The 19318-nt window shown below is 51.1% G+C and overlaps 8 protein-coding genes across 8 annotated transcripts; 4 read left to right on the top strand and 4 right to left on the bottom strand.

The window, feature by feature from the left end:
• Window positions 1-2802: 2802 nt before the first annotated feature.
• BO86DRAFT_394596 (ankyrin) lies at window positions 2803-3973 on the bottom strand (the record flags this gene model as incomplete). Its single annotated transcript, XM_025673221.1, has 3 exons — window positions 2803-3791; window positions 3862-3891; window positions 3964-3973. 3 exons carry the CDS (start codon window positions 3971-3973, stop codon window positions 2803-2805), a joined length of 1029 nt encoding a protein of 342 aa, XP_025532695.1.
• Window positions 3974-5600: 1627 nt separating this feature from the next.
• On the bottom strand, window positions 5601-6947 carry BO86DRAFT_405759 (uncharacterized protein; the record flags this gene model as incomplete). Its single annotated transcript, XM_025674123.1, has 4 exons — window positions 5601-6234; window positions 6284-6405; window positions 6463-6749; window positions 6803-6947. 4 exons carry the CDS (start codon window positions 6945-6947, stop codon window positions 5601-5603), a joined length of 1188 nt encoding a protein of 395 aa, XP_025532694.1.
• A 1918-nt stretch (window positions 6948-8865) lies between these two features.
• Window positions 8866-9216, bottom strand: BO86DRAFT_394594 (uncharacterized protein; the record flags this gene model as incomplete). The annotated part of the gene is made up of 3 exons (XM_025673220.1): window positions 8866-8889; window positions 8958-9014; window positions 9073-9216. The coding sequence occupies 3 exons, from the start codon at window positions 9214-9216 to the stop codon at window positions 8866-8868; spliced, it is 225 nt and encodes a 74-aa protein (XP_025532693.1).
• A 1136-nt stretch (window positions 9217-10352) lies between these two features.
• BO86DRAFT_73170 (Zn(II)2Cys6 transcription factor domain-containing protein) lies at window positions 10353-11899 on the top strand (the record flags this gene model as incomplete). The annotated part of the gene is made up of 2 exons (XM_025677615.1): window positions 10353-10452; window positions 10515-11899. Coding segments are annotated over 2 exons (1423 nt in total), but the record flags the coding sequence as incomplete, so codon positions are not given.
• Window positions 11900-11960: 61 nt separating this feature from the next.
• BO86DRAFT_394592 (putative feruloyl esterase) lies at window positions 11961-13540 on the bottom strand (the record flags this gene model as incomplete). Its single annotated transcript, XM_025673219.1, has 3 exons — window positions 11961-12281; window positions 12358-12746; window positions 12808-13540. The coding sequence occupies 3 exons, from the start codon at window positions 13538-13540 to the stop codon at window positions 11961-11963; spliced, it is 1443 nt and encodes a 480-aa protein (XP_025532691.1).
• Window positions 13541-14415: 875 nt separating this feature from the next.
• BO86DRAFT_374782 (SUR7/PalI family protein) lies at window positions 14416-15498 on the top strand (the record flags this gene model as incomplete). Its single annotated transcript, XM_025670450.1, has 2 exons — window positions 14416-14547; window positions 14605-15498. 2 exons carry the CDS (start codon window positions 14416-14418, stop codon window positions 15496-15498), a joined length of 1026 nt encoding a protein of 341 aa, XP_025532690.1.
• Window positions 15499-16780: 1282 nt separating this feature from the next.
• BO86DRAFT_73158 (alpha/beta hydrolase) lies at window positions 16781-17669 on the top strand. The gene has a single exon (XM_025677614.1). The coding sequence runs from the start codon at window positions 16956-16958 to the stop codon at window positions 17565-17567; it is 612 nt and encodes a 203-aa protein (XP_025532689.1). The 5' UTR covers window positions 16781-16955; the 3' UTR covers window positions 17568-17669.
• Window positions 17670-18042: 373 nt separating this feature from the next.
• Window positions 18043-19019, top strand: BO86DRAFT_351962 (sulfotransferase family protein; the record flags this gene model as incomplete). The annotated part of the gene is made up of 2 exons (XM_025669453.1): window positions 18043-18232; window positions 18289-19019. The coding sequence occupies exons 1-2, from the start codon at window positions 18106-18108 to the stop codon at window positions 19017-19019; spliced, it is 858 nt and encodes a 285-aa protein (XP_025532688.1). The 5' UTR covers window positions 18043-18105.
• Between the last annotated feature and the right edge of the window lie 299 nt (window positions 19020-19318).

Raw genomic sequence — 19318 nt, 5'->3', positions numbered from 1 at the left:
GAGTTATCAATCGGTCTCTATCGAGGAATGCTATTGGTTGATCTGAGTTTCTTTCGAACCTTGGTCGTAAGATTGAGACTGCCAGACTGCCAGCAGAGATAAAAGCCTGATGGGGGGAGATCGGATGCATCGGACTCCGGTTATGACAAGACCTGAACCTTGCCTCGGTATTAGGGACTGCCCTACAGCCTTGTAAGGCCCAGAGAACCAAGCTTTGTTGGAACAACTTTAGCCGGGCTCGGCAAAAAATACCCGTAGCATTGGCGAGGGATTTGTATGGGTTTTGTAATCAAACCCCCCACTGGGCTCCACTATTACGTTCACTCTCGGACTCTCCATCCCTTATTTGTCCAGCAGAGTTTTTCAATTTTCTATTTATAACATCTGTGATCCAAGAAGAGTGTTGTTTACCATATGCTATATCTTACGGTAGGTCTCATATCTATGGGATTCGCATTTGAGCCACTTCGTAGAAATTCGGGGTGCAATGTTGCGTGAGTGGGATAACGAGAGGGAACAAGAGGGAATAAGAGAGGAAGGAAAAATTTAGCAGGATATCCACATCCCCCAAAGGCCGGTAGGGAGCTGGGAAATTCCCTTGCTAACCGCGGGGCCAGGGGAACTTATCATATTAAGACAGCTGTATTCGTGGACGAAGGGAAGAGGAACGGAAATTGACAAGGCCGAAGCCTCCGTTTTGGGCCAGGATCTAGCTAGGGTGCCCCGAAAGGAACAATAACGCACGCCCCATGACCGTGAGATACGCCCGTCTCGTTTACGACCGTGGTGCTCCAATGGGACGGAACATATGCTGCTCACTGGATCCACTTCAAATCTCGCACCAACTTAGCCATCTGCCTTGCCAATCTCTGCCCTCTGGAGATATTGCAAATACTATGATAATATTGTGCGTAGGCAATGGCTTGTTGATCTGGGGCTTATTGACACTAAAGACACTCGCCGTCAACTGATTTGACTCGGTCTATGTTTGGTGGTTTTTTTTTCTTTTTCTTTCTTTGCCCTTTGGGTTTCTTATCCTATTATCATATTACGTATCTTAATGGCAGCTCGAGAGATTTTCCTGGGACCTCATAACTGCGTTGATGTCAAAAATATCCCCTTCGTGACTTTATGACATGGTGCCGCACGGATCGAGGTTCCCCTTCCGGAAACCCGAGGGCTTGTCACTTTTATAGTGCTGTAGGCGAATCGTTCCGCGATCTGGAACTAGCTCGTCAACTTCTCCTCTTAACAGCGCGAGAAAGGTATTCTAAAAACAGCTGTCTTGGAATCGCTTAGAACTCTCGAAAACCAGCAGGGTTGATGCAGGTTAGTATCTTCCACATCTGTATCCAGGACTATCGGTGCTTCCTTTGAACCATATTGGCACAGAGAACTCAGCAGTGTGGACTTTCTCTTGTTGCATATGGAGCTGGATGCTGTAGATATCTACCTTTCGGTTGTTCACGGGACTTGACAGTTTGCACCAGCCCAGAAGACAGTCAAACGTCCTGCAGAAACGTGAAGCGTACCAAAAACCGATTCGTCTTCTTCGCTTTGGTAACACAAGCTGCATGACACTATATCTTGAGATCGTCACCTTTCTTGAAGTAGATCTCCCCAAAGTATTCCCCGCTGAAAGGGCGGTCGAGAATAGATGCTCGACGACGAATTCCAGAGGATCGTGTTCTGCTGCTTTGGGATCTTTAGGTGAGAAAAGTCTCATGAACCCCCTAAGATATTTCTCTTCCCCAGTCGCATACCGCCAGGCCGCAACTCCAACCACCCGTTGTGCTGTTTCCGATGGTGCCCTTTTGCCTTTGGGGTTCTCGCCTTCTGTCTTTCGTACCTGCATCTTGTTGGCTTCGACTAGTGTCTGCAATTTGTTCCAAAAAGCTGTTCCTCAATCTTAGGCTTGTGATTTACGACGGAGACCGCAATAGCCCTTTCAGCATCATTTCCTTCATTCAGGATCACATCTAACATCTGTGTGGGATTTTTCTCGTCAATCTTCTGCAGGAGGCTTAGAACCATTGCTCCATGCCCGTTTCTGACTGCAGCATGCAACGGTGTAACTTTGCGGCTGGCCTTGGTCAGGAGAACAGCACTCCAATCGTACCCCAAGTTATTCATTCATTCAAGGACATTCACCTTCCCACTCAAGGCAAGTACATGCAGCCATGTGACACCGCACCGGTTCTCTAATTTTGGAGGCTTTCCTGAGTTCTGAACCATGAATGACTCACACAACTCCCTTTGTCCGTTTAGCAACGCCCAGTAAGGGATCGGGACGTTATGGTCGAGGGTCTCCTGCCCCCGCAGCCATGGCACAATGATATCCGACGCTTCCTCTTGCGGGGAAAGATGCACCTCAGCTTGCGCCGGGTCGGGAGGAAAGTAGAAACTTGACTCCAGCAGTTGGAATATGATCGAGTCATTCATGTTCTTGGGAATTGCCCGGCCCAGACCTGTATGTTCTGTAGTGTCGTCAATTTTCATTAGCCTGCCCAACGTGATAAAGGAACTCCGAGAAGCAGTCTTACGGTGTCCTCATCATTTTTCTCACATGCCAACTGGAGTGCGTTTAACCCTCCTCCCGTTTTTGCTGTCAGGTCTGCACCCGCGTCAAGAAGAGTAGGAATGACTGGGTTTGCTTGGTAGGTGGCTGCATTAATGCCGTATATTGCTATCCATCTCGACTTTCAATGTTCTCTTTGAGTTTGATCAGCGGTTCCACGATGAAGCTTTGATCCGTCATGGCCGCGACTATGAGTGCGGTCTCTCCATCACTGTTAAGTTGATTCACGAGCGAAGGAAGTTCTTCACAAGTCCTTGAATGATTGCAAGGTACCCTTTCTTCGGAATGCTAGTAGAATTGGTTGTGTTTCCACCCTTCGAAGCCAGATACAGCGCGGTATTTCCATAGTCGTCACGAGCGGTCAAGTCAGCCTGGTGCTTTGATAGAATCTCGAAGACCTTCTCATTCCCTGTCGCAGCTGCGGCAAGAAGCGGCGCCACGGTATGGTTGCTGTTCACCAAGGAAGACCCGGTTGCTTGTTTATTCCTGAAATGTTGGATAGCTCTAAGCGAACCAGTATAGCCAGCAGCCAGAGATGCAGTAAGCTCATCAATGACTGCTGTGGCTTCTCTATCGGCGCTATTCGCCTCCAGAAGCTTGGTGGTATCAGATCGCTTCAAGCCGACGGCCAGCATCAAGGGGGTTATCTTCCCCATTGCAAGACCCGTCACATCCTCGCTTGTGAAACTTGTATTGGTGTTGATAATGTCGACGCTGTGCGCGAGGGCCCACTCTAGGTCCATGCGACTGTTGCACAGAATTGCCGATTGCAGTGCGTTCAGCGGTTCGGGTTCTCCTCTGTAAGAAGCGGCATTTCCGACCGTGAGGTTGACTTCTGCACGTCGATTGACCAGAAGCCGAACGAGGCCGCCTCTACCCAGCTCGATGGCCAGCAAGAGCGGCGTTGTCCGCTCCTCTGCATCGTCGTCCCCTCTGCTTGCATCATAGGTGAATGTGCTCTTTGCAAGATCGCTGTGATCTTTGAGCAGATTCTCCGCGATCTGCGTGTTTTTATCCTCAATCGCTTCGATGAGATCTTGCAACAGGTTTCGTGACTCCTCTTTCTTTGAGGCGTCATATTTTGCTGAGTCGTCGCCCGTCTCTGCAACGCTGTCCGTGTGCACCGAGTTATCATCATTCTCAGAGCTATCGTTGTTCGCGGGCGGACCGTTGTTACCAGTGACATTGTCTTCCTCTGGAGCACTGTTTTCTCCTGGGATCTTGTCATTTGATAGGGCCGTCGCCTTCGGGGACACTGGTAGTCTCTCTTAAGAGACCATCACTCTCGGTGACACTAATGTGCGTCGACACATCTGTGATTACCAACATTAGTTATGTGGAGAACATGGAAGGGCACCACAAGGATAGGAACGTGCCGGTAATACTATCCGCCATGGCTACAATCCCCGTGGGAATGCGCGGGATCGCCAAAGGATTATTGCGGAAAGGCAAAGAAAGAACTCTTCGAGAGAGAAAAAGTGGTTGTGTGATGAATCGATCGCTGAATTCGACTCGAATGCAGGTCTTCTTCGCAGACCTCTTCTGCAGTCCCTGACTGGAAGCAACAGTCAATCGCAGCAATGGGGCTAGCAGGCCGGAATAAACTAGCAGAAAGGTGCTCTCAACTCCCTAGTTGCGTGCCCAAAAGAAGAGCATTGGAAAGAAGAGCGAGGAAAAGCTAAGAGCAGAAGAACGCACCTACCAGCGCACTGCCCTGCTCCAGCTGATAAGGCTCGCGACCTGACCCGACCAGAATGGAACAAACAAACAAGCAATCAAGCATGACTCGCCAATGCAGCCGACGGTCGGACTAGCCAAATGGGTAGTGTAGTCGCTCGCAAAATACCGCAGTTGAATCATCTTCACGCAGATATGCGTCCTTGACTGGAGTTTGTCTTTGACGTGCTGCAATCTGCTACGCTGCAAAACTCAAATTCTACGTCTCAGAATGAATGCTTTGGAATATATCTCCTGCTATATTGTCCTAGATGTGGGTTTGGGAACCTAATGAGGAATACTAATATGGTATTGTATGGTCTCTGGTATTTTGTCCGATCTCAAGTAACAGTACAAATCGGCATAGGATCGGGGTGGACCTAAAGTTTGCTCAAGGGTTCTCATAGGTCCAGAGAAACTATGAGATTCACCAGCGGGCTCTTTGGGCGCTGGAACATATACACGCTATCCCATTACTATGAAATCGGGGTTCTATAATTAGTATTTCCGTGCCTCTCGCGTGGAAGCTGCAAGCCGATGAGGGTTGGAAAGAAATTGCCGGAGAGGGGAGTGGTAATCCAGGGAGCATCCAGACTCTTCTCATAGCCTTTAGCAAGATCAAGGACGCATAAGTCAGTCGGGGATCTCGCTTAAGTGACACGGGGTGCATATGTCCTAGCACCCTGGCAATTGATTTCACCACATGGTGGCTGACGTGATACCATACATGCAGCAGTGAGGCTCGTATCTGCAGTATGAGAGATTTGACAGTCATGTAGGCTGCAACAGTCAATAGCAGCGCGATTCCCACAACAGGGTCTCTCCATATATATCAAGCAAATACATATAACCCTTATCGATCTTCACTCCGCATCCATGGGAGAATTGGGCCCAGGTACTCCGGACAGTACAACAGACAAGAATTTGCACCCCGACTCGGAATTGCTAAGCAGGAAATGGAAGAAACGAGCTCGCCAAGACCCTAGTGGCAGTTTAGCGCCAGCACTGCCACACATTCAAGTGCTGCTCCAGCCTGTCAGAGGCAGCGAAATGCGTGGGGCTCGCATCCTTCCTCCTTTTATTCAATGAATAGGGCTGGGCGGGACACGGGTTCGATACCCTAGGCCAGTGGAGTCAAGAAATAAGAAAATTTGGAGATCCTGAGTAAATGGTGGGGGTCTGTTCTTGCACGGTTCGGCAGGGCCGAAGGAGGCTCACAGATGAGGATCAGGGTTCGGTTGGGCAGAAGGATCATGTGGGCCCCCCATCAGCCCCAAAGAATTTCGAAGGAGAGCTGAGGGCCTAATTACAGCGCTTGCTGGTTCGATTGAAGGACTTCCCGTCGCAGGGATCGAAGCCAGTGGAAGTGTGAAGACAGGTCTTTGTGAAAAGCCAAATCGCCGGCATCATCGAGCATCCCCACCGCAGCTGCTGCCCTGAAGTAGAACCATGCTCGTACTTGTGAATCGCTGGCGGCGGCGGCGCCAGTGATACATGCCCATGTGAGAACCACGGGGAAGTGTCGCATCCATACATCGTCTTCGGTCAAGGCCAGCACGTCGCGTAGGTCGCTGGCTGTGGCATCTAGGTATTCGGCAAGGTTGCTCGTATTAGCCCCGCCGGTTATGATAGCGTGGAAAATTCGGAACGCTAAGGAACAACAGTGACACACGGGATCATCGCTCGTTGGAAGTGGCATGCTATCGTCTTGTGTCGCGTTGTAGTCCCAATCGCCTATTGATCGATGGGCTAGAAGCTGAAGTTTGAGCTTCTGGATGTATTGGAACAAGGCCTGGATGGAGCGACCGGGGATATCCGGTGCAGACCGACTGATAAGTGTACTGAGAACTCGTTCCTCGAGGCCGGATGGTGGCATTGGGGCGCAGTGCGGTAGAGGTCTTGAATCCGTGTCAAAGACGATATCTGAAATAACACCGTTCCTGTAGTCCGGTCAGGAATGCACCTTAATTCATAAAAGGGCCGACAAACACGTGGATGAGAGATGCCGTTAGTCCTTCCAGGCCTAGTTTGTCCATACCCCCCCTTAGCTGGACGATCTTCGCCAGACCAGCTCGGTGTACCTCAGCAGAAGCTCTATCTCCGGTGAGGACCTAGTGCTTGATCAGTAATCTGGCCTGCATGCTGTTCAAGTGACTTATCTTGCATACAGCGAAGAGTGCCAGCGGTGTGATTGCCGCTATCGTGCGGTCGTCTAGTGCTGTGCTCGGGTCCGATAGACGCTTCTTGACCGATTTGATCAGTTCATTGTAATGATACAGGGTAATCGTACTCTGCTGTACTCCACGGCGGAGATCGAAATTGGAGGAGCCGGTGAAGAGAGTTGCGTGGAACAAGCACGGGTCGCTCATTGCACCTCTCATCCAGGTAGTCTGCAATTTATAGGAGCTAGATCTATCGTTAATTGGCACGCGTGTAGCATTGTGACATTCGACAACTGGCGCCCAAGAATGTCAGCCCAAGCTGAAAGAGATTGGAGGGAGGGCGTACAGTGCTTGATCAGGCGTGGCATGTACCAGCGAGAAGCAATGGGATAGGAATCTGAGACGGCTGGAGCGTGAATGGCCCACGAGATATAGACTTGGCTCTCGACGGCGTCCCAGGACTTAGGCGTGACATTCTTGGAACTGCGCATGTGGTGACTCTCAGTCACCAAAGCTTTTGAGCTCTGGTTTGGGATGCTTTCCGTGACGCGGTAAAGGGCATAGGAACACACTCGCCCGGCTCTATAGAGAAAGGGTTAAAATGCGCGCCTGCAGGGATCGATGTGCGTAGACAAACTTTTGGCACAAAGAGCAGGTGGGGTAGGCTCTATCGCATTTTCGTTTTCGCAAGCGACAAGACTCGCAAGCAACAAGCATGACCTTCATCTTGAAGAGGCTGAGAGGAGCGGCGTGGTAGAGATGAGGCTGCGAGCGCGACCGGTAGAAGATAGAAGAGAGGATAAGTGGATGTGATAAGATCAACCCGGGTGAGTCCAGAACGAGTCTAGCCGGTTTGGGCTGTCAGACAGCCAAGCCTTGCAAACACACTGCCACTGCCTGGATTACTGTCACAAGCACAAGCGACAACAATTCCCTTCAGTCTCTCGCATGTATACCATAACTTTGATTGTTTTCCTTCTTCGACGAGTTGATGGGATACTGTCGCTGGGTGCTGAGGCATTGATGCCATGCTTTTTCCCGACGAGCTAGGAATGATACTTTGGTAGAGGAGATGCTCACATATAGGGGGCAGTTCCTGACCTTCTAACCATCTCGTAGGCAAGCAGCTTGCCTGAAAGGCACAGGCCGAAGAGCCTCACAAACAGTGCACGTTGCCTGGTCGAATTGGCAGGAATTGCAAAATGGTGTCTTGGTGAAACGCATGGTGCCAACTTGTAGACTATAGTCTCGGGGATGATCAGGACAACACCAGTAGACTCGAATAATGACGCAATGTACTGTATCTTGCAACTTGCAAATTAATCCTCTGGTTGGATGACGAAGGAAAAAAGTGGTTTTGTGAAAAACAATCTGGCATCCGTCAATTATATATAAATATATTCAAACGTTGGGAACTTCTTAATCCTTCACCAGATCCACCCACTCGCGGGCAATGGATTGTGTACCCTATCATTCGAAACCCGGGCTTGATCGAAGGCTTGTTATTCCTCCCGTACACCGAACATGATACCAAGGAGAGTAAATTAGCAGATGACTAGCGGGTGGACTAGCCCGCCCTTGACACCTAAGATCTCACAGTCAGGTGAGTCTACAAGCAGACGAAGCCCGTGAGCAGGGGTTGGGACTAGCTTGTAGATTCAGCTAATATCATTGTTCTCAAAGACGCGGGCCTCATTCGGTACATCCTCGGATTCAAAATTTCGAGGAAATAGGGTTCCTGTAATCAACTTGTATAGCTCAATTCACTTTCAAGGTCTCGCCAGATGTACATACCATGTTTATCTCCCTACTAAACTAGGTATAGTTCAACTAGAAGTCATCGCTGCCTAGAACCGCGCCCTGTTGTCTTAACAAGCCTGACTACTGAACTACAATGGCGGTACCCCTGTCAGAGGTGGCTAGACAATGCATGCAGCAGTGGGATAACTTGAGACGCGTCAATCCACAACAGGTAATCCGCACTCGTATACGTTGGTAAAAAAAAATGGATCGATGGATCTGCAGGAAATTGTGGATCCAGAAGGACTGAGTGGGCCGGCTGCGCCCAGTCCACCTGTAAGAGATCAACTTTGAATTCGTACTTCAACGGTCGGGACTTATACTAGGCAATGGTGTGGGTTGTTAGCAGTTCTTCTAGCACCATCCTGGTTGTCTTCGTACAATGTGAGGATCAACTGTGTCCAGATAACCAACCAATAAGAAGTCGCGACTATATATTAGAAAAGTAGTGTTAATGTGACAAAGGTCTATCAGAACGAATTGAGATTCCAATGTAATATCGTCAATTTGGGAGCTTTGGACGGTCTTTTGGGACAATTCACACTACAACAAATGCGACAGTTGGGATATGGTCCCGGTCCATTCTATTCATCACCGCCACAGCAGCACTCAAAGCAAAGCAGGCCACAGCACCTATGTTTTTACCCGTCGTTAGCAGAGTCCAAAAGGCAGATTTGGATAACCTACACGCCACAGCAGACATCCCCGGCTTCACCACCGCCACGTAGATTAAGTGCTGTCGCTTCATGTGTCGTCCCCTTTAAGAAAGGTCAGTTCGCCACACAACTGATGTAAGGAAGAAGGAGTTGTTCATACCGTCATGTTAGCATTGGGGGCTTGGAGAGGAGCCGGAGAAAGTGGTTGTTGCACCGTCACAGTCTGGGGATCCCAGGCATGCTCGGGAGTTTCCTTTGTAGAGGGTCTACCAAAGGGGGTAAGGAGCCAACTCAGAAGATGCATGCTGTGTGATTTTGAACAAAGAAGATAGGAGGAGTTAACTAGACGGTACAGTCTGCAGTGGCTACTCGATCGGATGCGAGGACCCTTTATATTTTTTCGGGTTAGAATATCCAGTCGGATCATGGTGGCCGTTAGCGTGGGCGTATTCTCAGGGGACTTCAAATAGGGAGTTGGTAGTTGGTGTCGCTAGAACAGACCCCACCCGATGCTTTGGATCAATGGTCTTATGGAGATATCAGACATAGGAATCTCTGGGGCTTATTTCAGTCGGACTAGGTAGGACTAGCGAGACATTAGGCAACATAAAAGGTTAAGTATCCCCAGTGCCTGCAGGCGGTATCCTACACGGGAAGTGTGTACCTGTGTGTAGACTATTCGACGAGGAGCGAAAGTCCATGTGTCTATCAGCGGAGAAGATTGCAGGAACAGGCCAGAGCACCGAAATTTACCAGCAGGCAAATAAAATGTGGATTATTGTTTGTTTTCACCCTCGACTGATAGCTTACTATTGATTTGATGACCGTTTGGGCCAAAAACAATTCCGCAAGTGCAGCGACAAGCATTCGCATTCTGCAATAATACGTCCGTAAATAAATCAGCTCCTATGCCCTGATAAAGGTGGTATCGGAGTATACACTCTCTCAGAAGTTAGTGCTACTATTGGCATGCTTCGAACAATACTCTAGCTTAGTAAAGGGATTGGATTCTCTTCTGAATTACATTATTAAAGGTATTTGTACTAAACGTTGACATTAATCCAGGAACCAAATATTAGAATGTCTATGGAAGGCGTGGCCTTCTCGAACCTTTCCCTTTTTACACAGTTAAAGCCTCGGGACGGTCTGAAAGTGAACCAAGAATACGAGCGGATGCTAAGGTAGTGGAGCAAGCCCAGTTCCACAAATGATGCCAACGAATTGAGCATTAGACTAGGGCCGCGACCCTGAAACCCAGGCGATTTTTAAGTTTTTCTAGGCTTTCTGCATGCTGGCTGCTGTTGCATGCCGATATGTCTTCGCATGTGACAGAACTGAGCCCCTGTGTTCCCTGACACAGCACATGGCCGAGCCACAGACTCAACCTTCACTTCCTGTCTGCTTTCCTTTTCAGCCACCATTGTTTGCTAGGGACACGGTCATGGCCCCGTCAATTACACCCTATACGCAAAAGCTGGCGCGAAAAACCCATCGAAAGTCTCGCTTTGGGTGCCGCAACTGTAAGCGGCGCAGGATCAAGGTTGGTGGCGGCCTTGAACTCTTCCCTGCCTCACGCAATTGGTAACTGACGACTTCACGCAGTGCGACGAGATAAAACCACATTGTACTAATTGCATACGTCACGCAATTGATTGCGATTACAGCTCACAGCGCAGAATTTCCAGCAGCTCGCCGACCGAAACCAGTTCCTCTAACTCGTCTCTCTCGGATAGAGCCGATGGTGACTACACCTACATCTCATCCACCCCTACGAACTTTAAGCCCCCGACGCGAGCCCATGGCCCTTCGCGCACCTCGGCGCCTCAGCCCCACCACTCTGCTCGCCCCTCGCATGAAGTTGCGAAGAGGCCATTCGAATTCACAGCTACCGACATGGCCCTCTTCCATCATTTTCTAACTTCCAAAGATTTAACCGCAGTCCAACCCCGCGCTCAACAGCAACTCTGCCGACTCGGGTTCTCCCATCATTATGTTCTGCGCCTTCTACTAGCGTTCGCTGGATTCCATCTCGTGCGGAAATCAGCAGGCGATCCAATGGTCCAGTACATGGGCACAGCGAAGGACTACTTTGCTGAGGCCGACCGTCACTTGGAGACGGCGGTGCAGGAGGTCACGGCTCTGGTCCCGCAAATCAATCCCGATAATGCGCCCGCGATGTACGCGTCCGCGATCTTCATCTTTCTCTCCTCCTTGGCCAAGGGCCCGCAGCCGGGCGAGTACCTGGCTTTCCGGGATGATGGCGGGTCTGGATACCTGGGGCTATTTCTAGGTGTCCGCTCAATTCTAGAGCTGTGCCAAAACGACATCCCGACCGATGTGTTCGCCATTTCCGGGGACGATAACCCTACCTCGGATCCATCCGGTGGCGACCTCGCAAGCCAGGACGCTGCTATTCTCGCAGAATCTCAGAACTACGAACACCATCTCAACTCGCTGCGCCAGCTGCTGTCCATTTATGTGCCTGACTCTGACCCTCGCTCTCCCAGCTATCACCGCATGTTGAACCACCTTCACTACTGTCTTGCTGCTGTCTTAGGTCCCGGTCCCCGTTTACCCGGGATGTCTCTGTTTCCGCATATTTTCGCATGGCTATACCAATTACCAGACGATCTGATGCACGATCTACGGAGGAAAGAATCGGTCGCTCTCATCCTCTTCTCGTTCTTTTCGGTCCTCTTGCGGCAGCTGAATGCTGTCTGGTTCATCCACGACTGGCCGCAACATATCGTCAAGGGCGTATACTCCAACCTCAACCCTGCATTCCGACCGTTCATACAATGGCCACTCGACTGGGCGGGACTCGGTGATCTGGAACAGGTCTTGGGTACAGGGACCGACCTTGCTGCTTATTGTAGTACGCCGGTCGGTCTTGCTGAATTTTCACGGTCAGATCGATATGCATAGCGATGTTTAAAATTGCGTTGTTTATCTGCTAATAAAACATGTCCAAGAACGAAAACATTCCTTTCTACCGGGCGCACAACGTTGAAACTCGACATTTCCCATCGAGCCAGACGTACCGTAAGCCTAGACACAGCGGAAACTCTCCGCAGAAGAAGCATCGCCTCCCATGTACTTCGCCTGCGCAGGATAAGGACACAGGATACGCGACTGCTTCGCCCCATTGGACCCTGCGTACTGCACGGGCAGAGTCTCAGGGGCTGTCCCGTTCTCCACCCACTGTCTGAGGGCATCGAACGTAGTGGTGGGCTGCCCGCCCACACCGCCCGAACAATGCCCTAACCCGGGGGCCTCGAAGAAGCGATAGAATTCCTGGACATCGGGGAAGAGATCACTCATGGCGTTGTAGTAGAATTCGGTGTCCTTGGTCGGGATGCTGGGGTCGGCCTGTTGGACTTAGTTGTTAGATCTGCTCTTTCTTTGAATAGTCAAGAGTATAAATGCAAAAGGGCGAGAAACATACCATGCCATGATAAGTAATGAGCTTCCCGCCTGCCTTGCGGAACTCGCTCAGGTCGGGATCCGCCGCGTTCATGACATCGGTATACTCCTGACTGGCGAGGTGGAAGGCCCGCTCGTACTCCGCGCGAGTCATCTTGCTCGTCTCGAAGCTGGCGTTCTTGGCCACGAACAGGTTGAACCAGACATCCGCCTGGGTGCTGTTCTCCTCGGGCACGGAGCCATAGGTGCTGATGTCGGAGCCGGGGTTCACCCCGTACCAGAGGAACTTGCCATCCTGCGTGCGCGGACCGGACCAAGCGGCATCAGCGATTATCGCGGCGCCTTCGCTGAGCGCAATTGTTCGATTCACGGCTGGGCAGTGGAAGGTCTGATTGACGGACGTGTACGGGGCTGTAATCGCACGCCGTCATGTTGGAGATGATCCCATCCACAACCCCATCCTTGGGATCACAGCGGGCGACAGCCTCCGCCGTTAGGAAATTCAACTCGCACGCCAGCGGATTGACTCCGCGCCACTCCCGCATCAACAGCGGGTAATAAACAGCGGAGACAAACTTGGTCCAGGACTGCGCGGGTGCGGACGCCGCGATGCCATCGTACGCTGTCGGGTACCGCTGCGCCAGCATCAACCCCTGCCGCCCTCCCTGGGAGCAGCCACTCCAGTAAGAGTAGTCCGGCTCGCGTCCGTAGAAGCTGCGAATCAGGCTCTTGCCAATGACTGCTTGGTCGTTCAACGAGCGGGAACCCAAATTATGCAACGCCGCGTAGTCGACGTTGCCGGGGCTGGTGAGCGCCCAGGCGCTGGGAAAGACCGTGTCGCCTAGCCCCGCGTCGGTCGTCGTCGTCGCATAACCCTCGCCGATCGCTCCGCCCATGAAGAACTGAGACAGTACGAAGCGACCGGCCTGCCAGCCTCCGCCGCCGGTGGCTTGTAGGCGGCCGTTCCAGCCGTGGCGTGGGAGCCAGGTCTCTACGGTGATACGGTCGTCGTATCCCGAGTGTGTGTAGGTGACGGTGATGTTGCAGAACTCTGCATTGCGCAACTCGACGTCGCCGTGGTTGTAGTTGAATGTGGCTGGGATAGTGCGAGTGTAGTTGGTTACCCAGGCGGCTGACAGGTGAAGGATTTCTGCGCCGAAGACGGCTGGGGGTTGGATCGCTGAGGGCGAGCAAGTGAGATTCATCTCTAAATCTAGGAAATGGGGGAATGGGAGGTCCAGTTCCGTGTAACAGTAGAGATTATATAGGAAGATACGACAAAGGGACTTGTATGTGGTGCAGTTGTTATGGTTCTGAATCAGTTGGTTGCGAGCAAATTCTGCTTTTTCTTATACCATGACATGCGCATGCGAAAGTCACGGTTCTATTCTATTCATGTCAGTCAATTCTTTTCATGCATATGATACGAATGCGAACTTCTTACCATTGCACTGGGCCGGCAGTGGATGCTTGCCACTGCACCGTGGAGTGACAACTTTCGGCTATACCCGACTGAGAAGTGAATCCTCCACTTGGCTTCCTGATTTGGCGTGCGGGTTGTCCATAAAGGGAGATTCGTTTTCGGGATGGATTTAATGGCTCCATTGCCGTTGCCAAGCATCATGTTTCCACTTGACTAACTCAGAGATCTTCCCCCTGAATCGGCTGGAAAGCACATATTTGCACTTTTCTCGGCGAAATTGTGGATGCACGAACCCAGTCCAATGGTTCCGAGTTATCATGTAGAAATTATTTGACTCTAATCTGTGTGGATCTCAAGGCTCACAGTACGAAGTCAAGTATCCATCCCCAAGATTATGTGATGGAAATTGATAACATGCTCCTCGTCTTGAGGCAAGAGAAAAAGAGGACTGGATGAAAATTGACCGTTGAGATGAGGAGTTTGCCCGGTAAACCCTTTCTAAGAAACCCACTATTCTAGACCCGCAACAGAATTTAGATCTATATATATATGAGCAGTCCCACTGGCATTTTCTCTACACTCAATAGGCGTGTGCATTTGAGATCCTTACCATTCGCCCTTGACCCTAGCAAAAACTGCCTGACAGTGTACAAAAGAATGGGCCAGGTTGGGAGATTCGCATGGGTCCTATGGTCGAGCGTTTTGACCATTGGCTCTCTGATATGCCTTATCATTGTTGCTATTGGTTGCATACATCCCAAGCAAGCAAAGAATCTCTATATGTTTCAGGTAAGTCGATCCTATCTCGCAGGGCATGACAGGACCCAGTCTGACGAAGTTCGATAGATTGACCTCAAAAACCTTACAAGTTCGCCTAACTCTGCGATTGATACAACCCTTGAAGCTATCACTGGCGGACATATGAATCAATTTGTGCAGGCCCTGCAGGAGGGGAATCAATCAGGAAACTTGCAGGATTTCTACACCATCGGGCTTTGGAACTACTGTGCTGGCAATAACCCGCACGACGGGGTCTACAACACAACCTACTGTTCTAAGCCCCGCGGTGGATTTTGGTTTGATCCGATCGAGCTCTGGGGGTTGAATGAAACCGACATAGGGAAGCATCCCCCTCACCGGTTGCAACAGACGCTGGATATCTACCAAAAAGCCTCTCTTTGGATGCAGATCCTGTATCTTCTCGCTATCTGTACCGGCATTCTCCAGCTTTTGGTTGGTCTCCTGGCCTGCTGCAGTCGCCTGGGAAGCTGCATCGCCTGGCTTCTCACCGGAGTCTCCCTCTTGTTTACTCTTGCTGCATCCATCACTTCCACGACGCTCTTCGCCACTCTTGCGGGCACATTCAAAGTGACCTTCAAGGCCTACGGAGTCTACAGTCATATGGGTCGACACATCTACATCGCCACCTGGCTGGCGGTCACTTTGTCCCTCTTGGCGGGAGTGTCGTGGCTCCTCAATTGCTGCTGTTTTCCGGGCGACAGAGCGAGGCGTGTCCCAGCCCGAACCGGCGGTCCTGTCGCTGCGGCAAACAGTGCTTACAGCTACAGACCGGTCACCGCGGGCAAGATTCCAGAGGTCTCCGATCACGTACCTCTGCTCATTTGCCCTGCTCCTCCGCAAGTTCACGACAGGCAGGACTATCGTCCGTATCAGCAGCAGCGGCAGCAGTACCAATACCACCCCCACAACATATACCCCGAAGCCCACGAAATGCGTTGACACAATTGATAACACTCTGACCTCGGTACTGCACTCCGGACACGAGTTTGGTCATGATGTTTTGTATTTCACGCTATTGTACATCGGTTTTATCCTGGGTTCAGTCACCTCCAAATCAAAAGGTTATATGAATGGAAGCCAACTGTAATATTAGAGCTCCACCAAATGCTGAACAGCTTCAGGCCCACCGGTTCATGGCAATGCAACCCGGATAGGGGCAGGGGATCGGGGACAGATGATAGAAATCGATTATGAGAAAGCGTCGGGTATGGGCAGAGTAAACAACGTTCAGCTGGTCACCAGAAATATGTGCGACTAGACCGTAGTGCATGCCGCACTAATTTTGTACATAAGTGATAAGAAGTTTCAATTTTAGGGCAATGCATTCAGGGTAATCTTTGTTTACTGTTTAGGAAGCATGTGGCTTGGTAGTCCAAGGAAGGATTGATTCAACTCGAATTAGCAGGGTATTGATATGGTATAGGGGTGTACATGACACTGAGTTGCCAAGCGGAATAGCAATTCTATGACTATCGGAAAAGGCTATGTCAATTCCGCCAAATCCGGCCTATTTATGCACTGTTTCTTCACATAAAAGATGCACTATCAGATGCAACTAACACACCGCATGATAGGACTAAAGGTTGAGTCATTTGAGAAAGTCTCGAACATCGTCGATGTATTTGCCTCTCACAAGTCGGCATGTTTCCAAGTTACACCATCCTACCAGGAATACCCCGGATATGTTGGCCGGGGATCAGCCTCGGCTAATGAAACGGACAGCCAAGCCTCAACCCCACACCTGTGCTTACGCTCTCAGATCCTCCACCTCATGCCTGTCCCATCTTTGTTGCGAAGGCTTTTATTGACTGCGACGCTAGTATTACCTCCAGCTAGCAACATCGAAGCCAAGTTCGTCTCCAAATCCTCTACAGCTGATCTGTTCTCTGAGAGGAATATGCCTTTGTCACCGGAGATCCAGGACTTCATCCTTGGTTCAAAGGCCGCTGGGACCCGTCCGTGAATGCAGCGTGCGAGCGATTCTTCGAAACATGCCATGCATCCCTTCCTCCTTCGGATGCGGAGTCATTGATCGAAAGTGAAAAAGATGTCAAGTACGGGCCGGATTCCCGACATCGCTTGGATGTATGTGCATAATCATCATTTGGGGTATCTAACAGACGATTGTGAGTTTTCATCAGTTGCAAGGTTCGTGGCTGATGCGTTTATCATAGATCTTCTGGCCCGCCAATGCGTCGAAGGCAAACACAGCCCTCCCCGTCGTCGTCTACTTCCACGGCGGTGCGTTCAAAGCGGGCGATAATACCATCACGCCGCACCTGCATGCCAACATCGGTTAGCTCCCAACCATCTCACGCAGATCTCGTTGCGCTCGTTACTATAACGGAAGAAGATTTGACCATTAAGTACCAGGGAAATTCTTCGCCGCCAGCGGCATGATCGGAGTCCTCGGGACGTACCGCCTCCTACCGCAGGCACGGTACCCGGACGGACGGGAAGACGTCGCAGCTGCCCTAACATGGCTGCATGACCACGTTCATCGGTATGGGGGTGATCGCAACGCCATATTTGCGCTCGGACAAAGTGCCGGCGGTGGCCACCTGGCCATGGCTCTATATGCAGGGAGGCTAATTTCCGACGAGGGCCAGAGCCTGGTGCGTGGAGTCTTGCTCCTAAGTGCCGCGTTGGAGTACGATATGGGCAAGGAGGATCGGCGCAGAAGCATGGAGGCGTACTATGGAATGAATGACCATAATTTTATCCACGCTCATTCTGCTCTGGGTACTTTCCAGAGGTTGTCAAATGACGATGACGAGGCCGTCGGGTCAACGCCCGAGTTATTTGTTATGGTGGCTGAGTGGGATTTTGAGGAGTGTGCCCGGGGCAATCTGAATTTCCTGCAAGCTTACTATAGGCAGCAGCGCCGTCTGCCCAGTTGTGAGGTGCTGTTGGGCCATAATCACGTTAGCTACTGTTTGTCCATCGGGCTTCCGGGTGATGAAGTTGGTCCGAAGATCGTGGAGTGGGTGAGGCAGTGCTTGGAGTAACGGGAGTCTCCGTGTTCCTATGCTCACAACATTCTAATTCATTCCTATTTACATTGCCTCGGCACCAGAGAGCATAGTTACCCGGACCTGTCTTGTGAAATGTACAACCAGTAGAAAAAACATGTTCTATCTTGCGGCCGACCTTCTCAGAGCCCACGCTAAACTCGGAGGGTGACCCTCACATTGAGGAGGTTTCAAATGCAGCATATTCGAGGCAAAGGCGAACTGTGAATAATAACATAGAGGAACCAGAGGCCACTCCACAGAGTGCCCAGTCCAAGCTCAACCAAGGGGTGTACGGGCGTGTCCACGTCAGCACTGGCCCCCGCGCATAAGCACTAAGACAATCATGATAAGCACTACCGGTTCGCATATTGCCTGTGCCCTGTCTTGGCATGCCTGTCACTCTCACCGCCAAGGACGCGGGATCGACATCATCGTAGAAGAGCTCCCCCCTCCCCCTCCCCCCTGGCCTCTCGATCTCATCTCACTTGCACTCATACCTCCACAGTAGTGACGCCATCGACCCTCACACAGAATGGCAACTCTAGAAGAAAGACACCCCGAGCTCTTCAAACCAGTGAGCAACGAGTCTCCCAGGGGCAAGAAGCGGACCGTTCCGCTGGAATGTCTCTGTCTGGGCTTCAACCGGACAGGCACGGCGTGTAAGCCCATCTGCATAATTATAAAGACACACCCAGGTACTGATAAACCGGATTAGCCATGTGCAGTGCACTCGAGACCCTCGGCCTCCCCTGCTGGCACTCCACGCAGTTCCTGTCCACACGATTTGGTGACATCGAGATGTGGCAGGAGGCCGTGGACCGGAAGTTCTTCGGGGCAGGGCCCAAGTTCGGGCGTGCGGAGTTCGACCAGCTACTGCACGACTACGGGGCAGTCTCATCTGATACCCCGGCGATCGCCTTTGCGGAGGACCTGGTGGAAGCATACCCCGAAGCCAAGGTCGTGCTCGTGGAGCGGGACATCGACTCCTGGTATCAGAGCTGGATGGATACGGTGATCAAAAACACATATTCTCCGGTCGTCACGCTTGTGTGTCATATTGATCGGTTCTTCACCCGTCCAATCGGCAATATCCACAAGACCACCTTCAAGGGATGGGCAGGTATCTCGGGCCCAAAAGATGCGCCCCTCAAGAGCAAGGCCAAGTACCGCGAGCACTACGCGCTCGTGCGGCGGGTGACCCCCAAGGATCGGCTGCTGGAGTTCAGGCTATCTGATGGCTGGGAGCCACTCTGTGAGTTCCTGGGGAAGCCCGTACCGGACAAGCCCTTTCCGCATATCAATGAGAAGAAGTGGCTTGATGAGAAGGTCCAGCTTGTGCTGATGAGGGGGATGAAACGCCTGGCGTGGAAAGTTTTGGTTTACTTCCTGGTGCCGTTGCTTGCGGCGGGCTTGTTCTACTATGGGCTTACGCGACCTCCTGTGTGAAGGTTTTCAGTCTGCGGTGTACTGAGGATATAAAACGCACTCCACAAAGCCTCCGTTCTCGGCTAAAGTTGATCCTATAGCTGGAAGAAATACATACAATTCACCAAACAAAAAATAGTCTTTGCTGTAGATGATATTTACCAAGTGCCCCGCATATAAAAGTCTGATTGATATGCTCGATGACGCGTGCTGAAATCGAGAGAACAATTCCTAACTCTCTAGTCCCATGCACTTTCCGCCTGAGCTTTTGCCTGTTCAAGAAGGGACTTTAACTCATCCCTCTCACGCTCAATGTCTCG

Source organism: Aspergillus japonicus (genome assembly GCF_003184785.1).
Source record: "Aspergillus japonicus CBS 114.51 unplaced genomic scaffold BO86scaffold_2, whole genome shotgun sequence".
In the NCBI taxonomy this organism is placed as follows: Eukaryota; Fungi; Ascomycota; class Eurotiomycetes; order Eurotiales; family Aspergillaceae; genus Aspergillus; species Aspergillus japonicus.
Note: the sequence above shows the minus strand (reverse complement) of the source record. Positions and strands in the feature narration are given on the sequence as shown.

Bases quoted from the DNA above. Each gene is read 5' to 3' on its own strand.
- BO86DRAFT_73158 (XM_025677614.1), top strand. From the start codon at position 16,956: ATGATCGGAGTCCTCGGGACGTACCGCCTCCTACCGCAGGCACGGTAC.